Source organism: Zingiber officinale, chromosome 3A (genome assembly GCF_018446385.1).
Source record: "Zingiber officinale cultivar Zhangliang chromosome 3A, Zo_v1.1, whole genome shotgun sequence".
Classification (NCBI taxonomy): domain Eukaryota; kingdom Viridiplantae; phylum Streptophyta; class Magnoliopsida; order Zingiberales; family Zingiberaceae; genus Zingiber; species Zingiber officinale.
The window spans coordinates 55,441,294-55,457,630 of NC_055990.1; the positions used below are offsets into that span (position 1 = coordinate 55,441,294).

The following is a 16,337-nucleotide window of genomic DNA, read 5'->3' on the forward strand; positions in this document are numbered from 1 at the left end:
GGTTGAGGTAAGCAAACTGGAGGAGCGACAGTAAGGTCGGGTTCCCAGAGGGAACAACCTTAGGTCGCTGATCCAACTGAAGAAACCGGGAAGGTTTCAAAGTTGAGATCAAGACAGTTCTACTGTCTTTTATATTACTCATGCATTATAATATTATTGTGCTAACCTTTATGTTGCAGGATGTTTTTGTTCTAACACTGTTTTGCAGGTCAGGCTTGATCGGTCGACCGAACCAGAGGATCGGTCAACCGAAACAGAAGTTATCAAAGCAGTGTTTCAGATCAGACCAAAACAGACTGAGGTCGATCAGAGCTTGATCGGTCGACCGAACAATAAGATCGGTCGACCGAACCTTGGTGACTCAGCACAGCCAGTGCATCAGACATGATTAGCAAGCAAAGGAAAGAAGGGCTGATTGGTTGATCGAACAAGAGTATCGATCGATCGATCCAATCAACATTAAACACGCATTAATTCAAGATTCTGGCAGACTTCGACGAACAAGGTAAAAGCTTGTTCAGTCGACCGATAAAAGGGTTCGGTCGACCGAACCATTGAAGGCTAGTTAATGCATAATTTACGAGCCAGCGTCAGACTCCAACTGTGGGTGATCGGAGCTAGTTCGGTCGACCTAACAGAGGGATCGGTCGACCGAACCTCAGTGCACCTATAAATTAAAGCTCGAGGTCAGAGGCCAGAAACAACTTTTACTGATCAAAAAATTGTTGTTCTGCAAGCTGCTCGAAGTAACAAGTCTCCATCAATCTCTGCATTCGCGCCGACCACAAGCTTTAACTTTCAAATTCATTTGTCGGTAAATTTATTATTGTTGCACTTAAATTATATAAGATAGAAGAGCTGTTACTATCTTATATCTCTTGTACTTGTACGATCTGCTTCTCTCCGAGGAGTTCGGAGAGAAGAGTTTTAGTGCTTTGCCCATCGGTGCGGTCAAGGACTGTGGGCCTTCGAGTAGGAGTCGAGCTAGGCTCCGAACGAAGTAAAATACCTTGTCTCTCTTTATTTTCCGCTGCACGACTTTGGTTTCAAAAGAAAAGAATAGTTTTAAAGCGGCAATATTCACCCCCACCCCTCTATCGCTTCAAACAATCCATCAATTGGTATCAGAGCAGGTTAGCTCTAAAATTTCTTAATCGATTTTCAAAGCAACTTTTAAAATCTTTTCTTTTCACAATTTTTTTTGAATAATTTTTATTTTTCAAGCACTACTAATCCCAAGACAAAAGTCTTGGAAATACTTTTTCTTTTTGATCTCTGTTTTGCAAGGATGTCAAACTCATATCAAGAAGGTTATAGCACGGTTCGACCTCCACTATTCAAGGGAGAGAATTTTAGTTACTGGAAGAATAGAATGGAGTGTTACTTGAAGTCTGACATCGAGCTCTGGGTCACAATTTTGAAAGAATATACTCCCCCAACGAAGGATGGAACAACAATAGAACCAGAAGAATGGACTCCCCAAATGATCAAGAAGGCACAACTGAACTACAAGGCGATCAACACCATTCAGTGCGGACTTACGATGGAGGAGTTGAACCGAGTTGGTCCCTACGACAACGCCAAAGACTTGTGGGACTCACTAGTCAAATTACACGAAGGAACCAACGACTCGAAGGTAAACAAACGAGATCTTCTTTTAAATAATTTACTTAATATAAAAATGTTTCCTGGAGAGACGACCTCGCAACTACACGTCCGACTAAAGGACATCCTCAACGGTCTTCACCTGATCGGACACGAACTCAAAAATCGCGATACGATAAGGTACGCTCTAAACGCTTTTCCGAGGAATGCTTTGTGGGCATCAATTGTAGATGCGTACAAAGTTTCCAAAGATCTTTCAATTCTTAAGTTAGATGAATTGTTTTGCGAGTTGGAATTACACGAGCAATCTAACATGAGCCATGTCAAGAAAGGAGTTGCTTTGTATGCAGGTTCAAGCAAAGAGACAAAATCAAAAACGAAGATCGAGTCTGAAAGTGAGTCAGACTCAGACTCAACAAACGAAGAAGAATTAGTCAACATGGTCCAAAGATTATTGACTAAGAAAAAGTTCAGAAGAAATATCAAAAAGACTCCACCGAACCAGATCCAAAACAAATCAGAAATGATTTGTTATGGATGCAACAAAAAGGGGCATTTCAAAAACGAATGCCCAAATCGGAAAGAAGAACGACCCAAATCGACAAGACGGAAGAAGGCACTTCAAGCGACTTGGGATGAAACCTCTTCCGACGAATCCGACACAGAACAAACAAAGCACTCAAGCCATCTTGCATTTATGGCAAGAAATGAAGATTCCGACTCTGAGTCTGAGGACGAGTACGAGTCCGAGATCGACATCAAAGGCAACAGATCGGAAGATCCAAATATGGTAACGATTTATTCAAAGTCAAATTTACTTAAAGTAGCTAAATGCTTGTTTAAAAAATTAGCAAAATCAGAAAAACAAAATAACTTGTTACTTAAGGAAATAGACCACCTTAAGCAACAAGTTAACTTGAGTGACTCGACTAATCAAGTTCAAGTTGGAACTTCAACTCAAGTTGAAAAACTTGAGGAAGAAAATTCTGATTTGAAAGGTCAAGTCGAGCGACTCAAGAAAACGTTGGAAAGGTTCAAAATGGGATCTAAGTATCTAAATATGGTACTTGGATCGTAACGAGCCATGTACAACAAATCAGGGCTCGGTTACAAACCCAAACAAACAAACAAACCATACTTATCATTAATTAGTCAAATTGTTAGAAGTCAAGTCCAAGCATGGATCCAAACAAAATATTTAATTAAACAAATTAAACCAAACCTCTACTTGGTCCCTAAGAGTCAAATCCATTACTTAGATAGACCATATCTAAGCTATGACTCAGGGGGAGCAACTAGAAAAACAATCCAACCAACTTAATTAAAACAAACTCAATACTTAGGATTAGGATTATTAGAACGGTTAGATGAAAAAGGTTTACCAAACCCTATAACATAGCACCGAAATGGATTGGGATGATAGTACATCAAGGAAACTCTGTCGAAGGCATGTCTAGGCTGAATATGGAATTCTACCTGGTGCACTAGACTTAGTGGATCTGACCGAAGCTACCCCAGTCAAAGATGGGCTAGTTAAACCAAGATTTAGTATTAAGTTTTTTGGGCAGGAACAGTTTGGAAAGTCTTCAGCAAGTGGTCTAATGATATTCAAGTAGGTCATATGCCTCGCCACTGAATTGAAACTTATCCTTAAGACGCCTGCTTGATTAACCCAAAGCTAAGTTTGAATCTAACATGGGTTTAATAACCTCTTTCAATAAAATTCAATTCTAATTCAAATTAATTCTAATTAATTCAAATATGTTTCAAACTAAAATTATTAAAAATTATTTTAAAATTATTAAAAATTATTTTAAAATTAATCAAAATTAAAACTTTTAAAATTACTTTATATTTAAAACTTAATCAATTTACTTGATTGGAACAATAAATAATACATATTAAATTCATGTAAATCAATTAAAGTTCAAAACTACTTATTTAATCCTTTAACCACACTTTGGTCTCATCCTATATTTTGTAGGATTCCAAAGCTCTGGATAAATGGATTTTGGATAGCGGGTGTTCCAGACACATGACTGGGGATCAGCACAAATTTACCAACATTGAATTAAAAAATTTAGGGTCCGTTGCCTTTGGAAACAATGGCAAGTTAAAGGTAATCGGTACAGGTGAAATTCAATTACAGTCAAACATTTCAATTAAAAAGGTTTTACTTGTTGAACATTTTAATTATAATTTACTTAGTATAAGTCAACTTTGTGATTCAGGTTTTAAGGTTCAATTTTTGTCTTCTAAATGCTTAATAAGTTACAATGACTCAACAAATGTTTTACTGAAAGGTTTTAGAGACAAAAATATATACTCCATTTATCTAAAACAATATCTAAATGTCTTCTAGCAAATAATGATGAAACTTGGTTATGACATAGGAGATTAGCTCATACTCACCTTAAAAATTTATTAAAATTAAGCAAAAATAGTTTAGTTAAAGGTTTGCCGAAATTAGGAAATCCTTTAAATAAATTTTGTAATTCCTGTCAACAAGGTAAACAAATTAAATCAACTCATAAACTTACAAATCAAAATAGAACAAATAAAATACTTGAACTAATACATTTGGATTTATTTGATTCTCATGGAATAAAATCTTTTAATGGAAATCTATATTGTTTAGTAATCATTGATGACTACTCTAGATATACTTGGGTAAAATTTTTATCTAATAAAAATGAAACCTTTGAAACATTCAAGCATTTTTGTAAACAAGTAGAAAATGATAGAGATATTAAAATAAAAAGGATAAGAAGTGATAATGGAGGAGAATTCAGAAATCATAATTTTAATAATTTTTGTTTAGAAAATAGTTATCACCATGAGTTTTCATGCCCTAAAACACCACAACAAAATGGCTTAGTAGAACGTAAGAATAGAACCTTACAAGAAGCTGCCCGAACCATGTTAAATGAATACAATACACCAAAATACTTTTGGGCTAAAGCTGTTAACACAGCTTGTTATGTTCAAAATCGAATCATAATTAATAAAGATCAAAATAAAACATCCTATGAAATTTATTTCAACAAAATTCCTAATATAAAATATTTTAAAGTTTTTGGTTGTAATGTACATATTTTAAATCTTAAAGATCACTTAGGCAAATTCACTTCAAAAACTAACCTAGGAATTTTTCTAGGGTATTCATCTACAAGTAGGGCCTATAGATATATAATAAATCTACTTTGAAAATTGAGGAAACGACAAATGTAACATTTAGTGAAATTGATAACGTTTCTACTACTCAAACTCATTCAAATGGTAATCAAGAAGACGATGAAGAATTAACCAACCTTAAAGAATCTGAAAATTCAAAATTATTCAAATCTAACCCTCACCATCCAGTCAATCAAATCCTAGGAAATCCTGAATTGAGGGTTCAAACAAGATCTTCTTTTAGAAATCTAAGTCAAATAGCATTAATATCTAAAATTGAACCTAAAAATATAAATGATGCATTAATAGAACTTGACTGGGTAATTGCAATGCAAGAAGAGTTAAACCAATTTGAACGAAATTAGGTTTGGGACTTAGTACCTCCACCGATAAATAAAACGGTCATTGATACTAAATGGGTGTTTAAAAACAAATTAGATGATCAAGGTAATATTTTAAGAAATAAAGCTTGTCTAGTAGCGAAAGGGTTTAGTCAAGTCGAAGGACTAGATTACGACGAGACTTATGCCCCGGTAGCTAGACTTGAATCAATTAGAATGTTGCTAGCCTATGTTGCATTTAAGGGGTTCAAGTTGTACCAAATGGATGTTAAATCCGCTTTTCTAAATGGCGCTATTAAGGAGGAAGTCTACGTTAGATAACCACCCGGTTTTGAAGATCTAGAAAATCCAACCTATGTTTTTAAACTTAGAAAAGCTTTATATGGATTAAAACAAGCACCTAGGGCTTGGTATGAACGTCTATCTAGTTTTCTAAAATCCAAGGGTTTTAGAGAAGGCCAAATTGATCCTACACTTTTTATTAAAACCTTTAACTCAGACATTTTTATAGCCCAGGTTTATGTAGATGATATTGTATTTGGTTCAACCAATTCAAAATTTTTAAAAGAATTTGTAACCTTAATGGAAAATGAATTTGAAATGAGTTTAGTTGGTGAATTAAATTATTTTTTAGGTCTTCAAATTAAACAAACTAAAGATGGTAATTATGTACATCAAACTAAGTATACAAAAGAACTTCTTAAAAAATTTGGTATGGAAAATTGTAAAGGGCTTAAAACACCAATGGCAAGTAACCTAACCATTGATAATGATGAAAATGGTATACCTGTTGACTTAAAGTATTACCGAAGTATGATAGGGAGTTTACTTTATCTAACTGCAAGCCAACCTGACATTTTATTTGCAGTTAGTATGTGTGCCCGATATCAAACTTGTGCAAAAGAAACTCATCTTTCACTGGTTAAAAGAATTATCAAATATTTAAAAGGCACTATTAATGTTGAAATTTGGTACCCAAGAACCTCACATTTTGACTTAGTCGGATACTCGGATTCGGATTATGCTGGGTGTAAGTTAGATAGGAAGAGTACAAGTGGAGGTTGTTAATTGTTAGGATCATCTTTAGTTAGTTGGTTTAGTCATAAGCAACAATGTGTTGCATTATCTACCACTGAGGCCAAATACATAGAAATAGGTGAGTGCGTAGCCCAACTACTTTGAATGTCTCATACATTAAAGGACTTTAATCTAGAATACAAAAATATAAAAACTTACATTGATAATATTAGTTCAATTAATCTAACTAAAAATCCAGTTCATCACTCTAGAACCAAACATATAGAAGTAAAACATCATATTATTAGAGATCACGTTTCAAAAGGAGATATTGAACTTAAATATATTGAATCTAAATCTAACTTAGCAGATATTTTCACTAAACCATTACCTGAAACTGAATTTAGTACCTTAAGACGACAATTAGGGATGTGTTTAATAGAATAGTTTGTTTTCTTTTCTTTTTGAAAATTGCTACTATATAATTTTTCAAAATTTATTTACAAAAAAATTCCCTTTCAAATTTTTGTTTTTCAAAACTTTTTTAAAATATTTTCTGGAATAGCCTAGGTTCTACCGTAGAACTGCATGATCCTATAGTTCTAGGAGCCAGCATCTCACAAGCGCAGTAGGATCCCTTGTTTGAAAACTTAGAATTAGTGAGATACTTAGGACTTAGCCCTAGATTTCAGAAGCTTATGTCAGTGCATCGCTATAAATCTGGGCTTTAAATAATAGACATTGATCAATTTGAGTTGACTAGTAAGTAAAAACCTTGCTAGTTATAAATGCTCAAATTGACCAACCTGAGTCAACTTGCTACTATCTTGTGATAACTAGTCTTGGACAAAGGTTGAACATTTCATCATAAGGACCTTTTTCCTTAGTTTACCAAACCATGCTTGGACTTTTAGGATAAATATCAATTTTATGGGGGGTTATCTTCAAAATAGTTTTATAAACTTTATTAGTGTTTCAAGTTGTTTTCTTTAAACACGTTTTCAAAATTTTTCACATAGTCTATTTATTTTCAAAATTGTTTTCTTTAACATCTTTTTCAAAATTTAAAAAAAAACATTAATTTCAAGATTGATATTTTTTTAGAAATTTAATTTTAAAAGTGTTTTCTTAAACTCTTTTTAAATTATAAATCATTTTCTATCTTTAAACTCTTTTTCAAATTTTGATCACTTAGTAAAAACATGATTTTGAACCTTAGAAAAATTTGATATCATTTCAAAACTTAGTATATTTTTAAATAGTTAGTTTTCCTTTACTAAAAGTTTAACTTCTCTTTACTTGTTTAATCTTTTCTCATTTTCAAAATGTTAGACTTTCTTATGTTCTATGTTTAGTTTTTTTACTTCCCCTAATTTTGATGTGTGTCAAAGGGGGAGAGATAGTAAATTCAGGGGGAGATGATTATTTCAGGGGGAGAAATAAGAATTGAAATTGCTTGTTTACTAGTTACATATGTTTAACTTAACTTTGAACCTTGGTTGCCAAACATCAAAAAGGGGGAGATTATTGGTGCAAGTTGCACCAGAATCAAACCTGAGTTTTGATGTTGTCAAAGGTTCCAAGTTAAGTCTTGTTGTGATCTAACAAGTTGATTGAGTGTGCAGGATGTCTACTCAACTGGAAAAGTCCTAGCTGGAGGCTAGGCAGAAAAGTCTTAGCAGATCGTGGAACCCAGGTGCAAGTCCAAGCAGGTCAAGGGGACCCAATGCTTGGCGGTGTGATCGAGAAGTCTGGAGGACTAAAGATCAAAAGAAAAGTCCTGGGGAGCCGATCAAAGCTGAGTGAAAAGTCCAAACTGGATCTGGAGGATCAAAGTTTGGCAGGTAGGTTAAGGTAAGCAAACTGGAGGAGCGACAGTAAGGTCGGGTTCCCAGAGGGAACAACCTTAGGTCGCTGATCCAACTAAAGAAACCGGGAAGGTTTCAAAGTTGAGATCAAGACGATTCTACTGTCTTTTATATTACTCATGCATTATAATATTATTGTGCTAACCTTTATGTTGCAGGATGTTTTTGTTCTAACACTGTTTTGTAGGTCAGGCTTGATTGGTCGACCGAACCAGAGGATCGGTTGACCGAAACAGAAGTTATCAAAGCAGTGTTTCAGATCAGACCAAAACAGACTGAGGCCGATCAAAGCTTGATCGGTCGACCTAACAATAAGATCGGTCGACCGAACCTTGGTGACTCAGCACAGCTAGTGCATCAGACACGATCAGCAAGCAAAGGAAAGAAGGGTTGATTGGTCGACCGAACAAGAGGATCAGTTGACCGATCCAATCAACATTAAACGCGCATTAATTCAAGATTCTGGCAGACTTCGACGAACAAGGTAAAAGCTTGTTCGGTCGACCGATAAAAGGGTTTGGTCGACCGAACCATTGAAGGCTAGTTAATGCAGAATTTACGAGCCAGCGTCAGACTCCAGCTGTGGGTGATCGGAGCTGGTTCGGTCGACCTAACAGAGGGATCGGTCGACCGAACCTCAGTGCACCTATAAATTAAGGCTCGAGGTCAGAGGCCAGAAACAACTTTTACTGGTCAAAAAATTGTTGTTCTGCAAGCTGCTCGAAGCAACAAGTCTCCATCAATCTCTGCATTCGGCCCGACCACAAGCTTCGACTTTCAAATTCATTTGTCGGTAAATTTATTATTGTTGCACTTAAATTATATAAGATAGTAGAGCTGTTACTATCTTATATCTCTTGTACTTGTACGATCTGCTTCTCTCTGAGGAGTTCGGAGAGAAGAGTTTTAATGCTTTGCCCATCAGGGCGGTCAAGGACTGCGGGCCTTCGAGTAGGAGTCGAGTTAGGCTCCGAACGAAGTAAAATACCTTGTCTCTCTTTATTTTCCGCTGCACAACTTCGGTTTCAAAAGAAAAGAATAGTTTTAAAGCGCGCGATATTCACCCCCCCCCCCCTCTATCGCTTCAAACAATCCATCAAAATATACTGATGGAAGAATAAGGATGCAGCTTATCAGTACTTCTTTGAGAAGTAGCTTGCCTATGAAGATGAATAGTAGAGTAGTAGCAAGAATAGGGACTTTGCACAGAGATGAACCAAAAATTGATACTTTACCTCAGACCTCAAGCTCCCCTTATATAAGCCTTATTTGTTCGATCGAAAAATCGTTTGGTCAACTAATCCTTTCAATCGACTGATCCTCCTATTGGTCGACTGAACCCTTTGCTTTCCTTCTTTATTGAGATTTGATCTTCACACATTTATGATCATTTATTATTCAGTCGACTGATCCCCTTGATCGGTCGACTGATCTGGGTAGTTTCTCTCTTCACCAAGATTCGCCATTAATGCATTAACTACTCGGTCGATCGATCCCTGGGTTCGGTCTACTGATCATCCTGGCTTCTATGTTTTCTTCTGCGCGATCCCATCTTTGCCACATCATCTAGGTTCGGTCGATTGATTCATGGGTTCAATCAACAAATCAAATTGATTCTTACAAAATAGAGTTAAACAAATACTCTTGCAAAATAAAGTTAGCATAGTAATTTATGATGCATGAGTAGTAAAGTAAGATACATAGGTAGTAATGGATAGTAAAACTATCTTGTAATATACCAAAATATAGATAAAAATATAAATAATTAAAATTTTGAAATAATTATATTATTTTAAGGAAAATAAATATATTTTAGTGGATAATTTATCAAAAAAATAACTTTATATGAATTTATGAAATTTATTAGAATTTTTTGGATTTTAAAAGAAGTTTTAGGTTTTAAGGGGTATAAATGGGTAAGGCAAAAGCCTACTTAAACATACCCAATTAAAGTAGGAGCTAATTGAGTAGATAAATCTAAGTTACATTAATCAAAATCTAAGTTTTGATTTCCTCCGTCGTTTCTCCTCTCATGCACATGCGCTGTTCGCCATGCGCAGTGACAGCCAACGATCGGCCGTCGTTGCTGCTCTTATCCTCATCTGGTGCCCCACCTCTTGTCCTCCTCCCATTTCACCGCTACCCTCCTGATCTCGCCACGTTATGCACCACCGCATTTACGCTCTCCCAAGCAGCGCCGCACGCTTGACGGACACTACCCTTGTGTGCCCCGCCGTCGCCAAGGATGAGTTGTCCTTACGAGCAATCGACACCAGCCATCTCCTCTCCTCTACCCACTCGCGCTCTTTGCCATCGCCTCGCCCGGGTGAAGCTTCTGCTTGCGCATGCCAACAGCCATGTCTTCGCACAGACATGTTGGCATGTCACTTCAAGATCAATGATGTTGCCTACCGTGGTTGCCTTACCACTACTTTGGCCGACCGAACACCACCCTTCTCCCGACCGTGCAATGTCACCACTGTAAAATTGTCGGCCTCCAGGAGAGTCGGCACTCTTCTCATGAAGGCTAGTAGTGAACCACTGCAATCGCTGTCAGTATACTGTCGTTGTTGGAGTTGCCACCAATCACCAACTTAGTCCTGACCCTGTGCCACTGCCGGCAATTGTGAGTCACCGCCGGAAAAGAAGAGGTATACATAAGTTTTGTCAATAACTAATTGATCAAAATTAATATGATTAGTTGTGTTATAAGAGTTTAATAATTAATAGGTTAATTGATGTATTAGTTAATTGGTTGATTACACTGATAATTTACCATTGACTAATTGATTACACTGACTTGATTAAGTTAGTGATTCATTAGTTAATTAATAAGTTGATTAATCAATCGTTGATGATATAGATATTTGGTTAAAAAACACATGATTTGATCCGATTGATAAGTTTGATTAATTAAGATGAATAAATTAACAAGATGATTAAGGGGTCTAATTAAGATATCAAACAGTTTAATGGTTAATAATTAGTTGAGGATTAATCAAGCTAAGTAATAACGTAGGTAATTAATTTGGATGTTAATTAGTTGATTTAGAAATTGATAATTAATTGTTTAGTTCATAACTTAAATAGTTGATTGATTTAATTCATCGATTTAAATATAATTAAGTTAATTAGTTATCTTGTTAACAGATCAATCAATTTAATTAATTAATAGAGTAATTAATTAATTAACTTAATTGATTAATAATTAATTAACTCCCTTAGGTGGATAATTAATTACATATCAATTAAGAGTTAACTAAGTTTAATTAACTTGATAGTTAACTGAATTGTTAATAGGATTACTTTAGTACTTAGACGGGATTTGTATCCTATATTTGTAGGATTTGAGCATGAGGTAAACTGTTGCTTGAAGATGGTCAGCACGATCTACATTAGAGGTGGGTAGATCCTACTTGTCTTTTTAAGAGCTTTGATTATAGTGCATGATTATTTAATGTCATATTTTAATTAGGTCATAGTTACTGGTTACTTTAAATCTATTCTATATTGCCCTTGAGTTTGATACCTTATTATTTATCCTTATATTTTGATCTATTGTTGATAGTTATGCAGTCTTGGTTATTATTCATGATCAAGTTTATATATATATATATATATATATATATATATATATATATATATATATATATATATATATATATATATATAATATACCAGACCATAGTATAGTTGTAGGCTTATGTTTGTGCATTTATATTATAATATAGTTATTGATCTGGTGGTAAGGGGGGGAGCCCGCCCGACAGGAGGTCAAAGTGGTCAACACCCGGCAGACGTCCAACCAGGCGAATTACCTTCCTGATCAGCAGGAAGAATAGTCGACCCGACATCTCGACAGCTCGGCTTGACGTCGAGTTTCTGACGCTCATAAGGCAAAGCGGGAAGAGACGAAGGCCGAGCGACCATCCCGCTCGGCTAACAGTAGATACGACATCAAAAGCTCACTCGCTCGACATAGTGGATCCGGACATCAAATCACCGGCCGAGCGGGCATCCGCCTGGAGGGCGTTAGCCGACATGGCCTCCGCTCGGCCCGGGGAAGGCGCTAGCCGAGCTGATCCTCCGGTCGGCCCGATAAAGGATAGAGAGAGTGGGTGGCGATATCTTCCTAGGAACTAGTGTCACCGACAAGAGGCATGGCTGGCGGCATAGTCAGACAGAGAATCGTACGTGGAAACTTCCACTATCACATCAAAGATATGCTCGTGCTATTAAGGTAGGGTGTCAGACATGTTTTCCTGACACATCCATTCCAGGTATGCTTTAAGGAGCGTGCACGCCTTGAGAAGCATGCATGCACCCCTGGGGAGCCCTATATAAGGACCTCCAAACTTCGACGGAGGTGTGCTCACTTCATTACTGTAGCTACAGTTCTCACTTCTTCTTTGCTCTACTTCTTTCCGTCGAAGATTTGACTTGAGCGTCGGAGGGCCATCGCCGGGGAACCCCTCCTCGGCTCGACACTGTGTTTGCAGGTTCGCGGCGGCAAAGGATCCACGTCTTAGAAGTCTTCGACCAGTCAATAGGAGCGCCACGTCCTTAGCATCCATCGACTCAGCCCTCGGATAGGATCAAATTGGCGCCGTCTGTAGGAACGCACCTAAATCCGAGTCAAGGAATAGAAGAAGCTGGACGCCAACACACTGTGACGCTCTCCCAAGAGGATCTTGACGCACTCGTACAGGCGCGAGCGGCCAAGATAATAGAGCAGCAATAGAAGGCACTAGCTGAGCGGCTGGCGCAACAAGCAACTTCAGCATCTGAAGGCCGAGCGACGCACGAAGACCGACCGGAACAGCTCTCCATATGGGGTCAAAACAAAGGTCTGACCGGTACACAAGCAGAGGCGCCGCCCGCCCCAATCCCATTCCATCGGACCTTGTTCCAAACGCCCTCCGAGATCGTGCAAGCAAATCAAGACCGGTCTTCATCGAACGAAGCTCCCGCTCGGGACACGAGAAAGGGTAAAGTGCCCCAAGTTGACTCATCCCTCGAGCAGATCAATCACCAATTCTCCGAGGCGATTCTGCAAGATCCTCTACCAAGGCACTATGCGCCCTTGGTGATCGGTGAATACAATGGATCGACTAACCCAGACGACCACCTCGGCAAGTTCGACAACGTACAACCCTTCATCAGTACATGGATGGGGTTAAGTGCCGAGTCTTCCTCACTATGTTGTCCGACTCGGCACAACGTTGGTTTCGAAGGTTGCCGGACGGGTCGATTCAGAGCTTCAAGGACTTCAGGACGACCTTCCTCCACCACTTCGCAAGCAGTAGGCGTTATCAAAAGACCAGCGTCAGTCTATTCTCTATGAAACAAGGGCCGAGAGAGACTCTTCGGGCCTACATTCAACGCTTTAATCAGGCGGCCATGGGCATCCCCACAGTCTCGTCTGAAACGATGATGAATGCCTTCACCCAAGGGTTCATCGACGGAGACTTCTTCCGCTCACTCATCAGAAAGCTGCCCCGCGATTACGACCATATGCTAAAGAAGGCCAGCGAGTACATCAACGTTGAAGAAGCTCAGGCGACCCGAAGCGCCATCGGAACCGATGGGGCACGCCGAACGAAGGCCGCCGACCAGCCACCAGCCTCCGAGAGGGCCCCGAGCTGATGTGGCACGATCACATCAGGAAGTAAGGCCACACGCCGTCCAACACGTGACGGCCGAATGGCCAAGGCCCAAGGGAAAGGTATAGACTCCTATGTTCTGTGCCTTCCATCAATCCGCGACCCACAACACTTGAGACTACCGCAGAGTCCCTGCAGTCGCCCAGCCAACTCCCAGGAGTTATCACCGTCGATCACCTTCTCCCGAGTTGCGATATAGGCGGCCGAGTACCGGACGGCGAGAGGAGAACAGGCAGTCACCCGAGCGGCGAAATCATCATCAAACAAGGAGTGACGACCGCGCCCTAACCTTACACGGGCAAGTTGGGCACTCCGCTCGGGAGGAGGAAAACCGAAGCAACGTCGCTCGGGGTGAAATCAACATCATAGCTGGTGAACCGACCAACGGAGACTCCAACCAAGCCCGGAAGTCGTATGCTAGATGATTGGAGATCCATGCTGTAGGATGCAGCCAAGAGAGGGCGAACGAGCCCGAAATCATCTTTGGTCCCAAGGATCTTGATGGGATCGAAGTAACGCACGACGACGCCCTCATCATCCGTGCGGTAATTGCCAACTACATTATTCATCGCATATTTATTGATACATGGAGTTCGGTCAACATCATCTTCAAGAAGGCCTTCGACCAGCTCCAGATCGACTGGGCCGAGTTGCTACCAATGGCAACCCCTTTGTACAGGTTCATCGGCAACGAGGTCCAATCGATCGGTCAGACAAAGTTGGCTATATCACTCGGAGAGAAGCCGCAACGAAGGACCAAGACCACCACCTTCATCGTCGTAGACGCCCCATCGGCCTATAATGTCATCCTGGGTTGACACGACCCTCAACGTGTTCCGGGCAGTAGTCTCGACCTATTGCCAAAAGATCAAGTTCCCCGTAGAGGACCGGGTTGGGGAAGTCAAAGGAGATCAACTGGCTGCTCGGCGATGCTACGTCGAGATGGTAATGGCGGAGGCTAAGTCCGCTCGGAAAGTTTGTCAATATCAGGTAACCGCTATAACCGAAAAACGTCCTACTCTAATTTATGAAGAGAAAGAAGAGGTGTAGATACACCCTAGACGGGCGAAGGCAACGACTTTCATAGCGGTCGACCTGCTAGCTGAGCAGAAGGCCAAGCTGATCAAATGTCTTTAGCAAAATCATGATGTCTTCACCTGGTCCACCCATGAATTACCTGGCGTTTCCCCGAGCGTAGCACGACATGAGCTTCACGTCCGACCGGATGCTAGGCCGGTGAAGCAAAGGAAAAGGGACTTCAGCGTGGAGCAGAGTCAAATCATCCAAGCTGAAGTAGAGAAGCTATTGGAGGTCGCCCACATCAGAGAGGTCTAGTTCTCGTGCTGGCTCATAAATGTAGTGCTGGTCTCCAAGCCTGCCAACAATGGAGGGTTTGCATCGACTTTTGATACCTCAACAAGGCCTACCCAAAAGACTTCTACCCACTGTTGAGGATCGACCAAATAGTGGACTCCACAGCTATGTGCGAGCTGATATGCATGTTGGACGCCTATCAGGGGTATCATCAGGTGCCCCTCGCCCGGGAGGATCAAGAGAAGGTGAGTTTCAGAATAGCGGACGATACCTACTACTACAACGTGATGCCATTCGGACTAAAGAACGCAGGGGCTACCTACCAGAGGCTCATGAATAAGGTGTTCCGGCAGTAGATCGGACGGAACATGGAGGTATATGTCGATGATATACTCATCAAATCCCTCCGAGCTGCTGACCTCTGTGACGACATAGAAGAAACTTGCCAGACGCTCCGTACATACGAAATTAAGTTGAACCCGAGCAAATGTCTGTTCGGAGCAAAGGGTGGGAAATTCCTCGATTATATCGTCACCGAGCGAGGCATCGAGGTGAACCCTAGTAAGGTAAAGGTGATACAAGATATGCCGCCACCAAGGAATTTGAAGGAAACTCAGTGCCTCACCGGTTAGATAACTGCCTTATCTCGATTCATCTCCAAGTCTGCCGACCGGAGCCTCCCTTTCTTCAAGATACTACGCCGAGCTACCAAGTTCCAATGGGACGAAGAGTGCGACAAGGCATTTGAAGAGCTAAAAACATATTTGAATTCTCTACCTATATTGGCTAAGCCAACGGCCAGCGAGCCGCTTCACATTTATTTATCCTCAACCAAGCACGCTGTTAGCTCGGCGTTGGTGCGGTCGAACAGCGAGAAACAACCGGTGTACTTCCTGAACCATATCTTAAAAGATACTGAATCCCGCTACACTGGTCTCGAGAAACTTGCTTTTGCGTTGGTGCTCGCCGCTCGGAGGCTTCGACTATACTTCCTCATGCATACGATCATAGTAATGACAAATAGCCCTCTGGGTAGAGTCCTCCTCAACCTAGAGGCATCCGAGCGGCTGATCAAATGGACAACGAAGCTTAGTGAGTTTGACATACAGTATCATCCCCGAACAGCCATCAAGGCACAGTCCTTGGCGGACTTTGTCACTAAAGTACAGAATCTCGAGCCAGAAGCCACTTAGAGGATATATGTGGACGGATCGTCCACTCGGCAGGGAAGCGAAGTCGGTATACTACTGATCTCCCCTCAGGAAGAGCGGATGCATCTGTCCATTCGATTAGAATATCTGGCAACTAATAACGAGGCCGAATATGAGGTGCTCATAGCAGGCCTGTAGGTCGCT

The 16,337-nt window shown here is 40.1% G+C and overlaps 1 protein-coding gene and 1 long non-coding RNA gene across 2 annotated transcripts; both read left to right on the forward strand.

The window, feature by feature from the left end:
- The first annotated feature begins 10,165 nt into the window (after positions 1-10,165).
- LOC122053758 lies at positions 10,166-11,406 on the forward strand. The gene is made up of 2 exons (XR_006132340.1): positions 10,166-10,656; positions 11,350-11,406. It is a non-coding gene; the product is annotated as an uncharacterized LOC122053758 (long non-coding RNA).
- Positions 11,407-13,171: 1,765 nt separating this feature from the next.
- Positions 13,172-13,651, forward strand: LOC122050425. Its single transcript, XM_042611328.1, has one exon. The coding sequence runs from the start codon at positions 13,172-13,174 to the stop codon at positions 13,649-13,651; it is 480 nt and encodes a 159-aa protein (XP_042467262.1).
- The last annotated feature ends 2,686 nt before the right edge of the window (positions 13,652-16,337 follow it).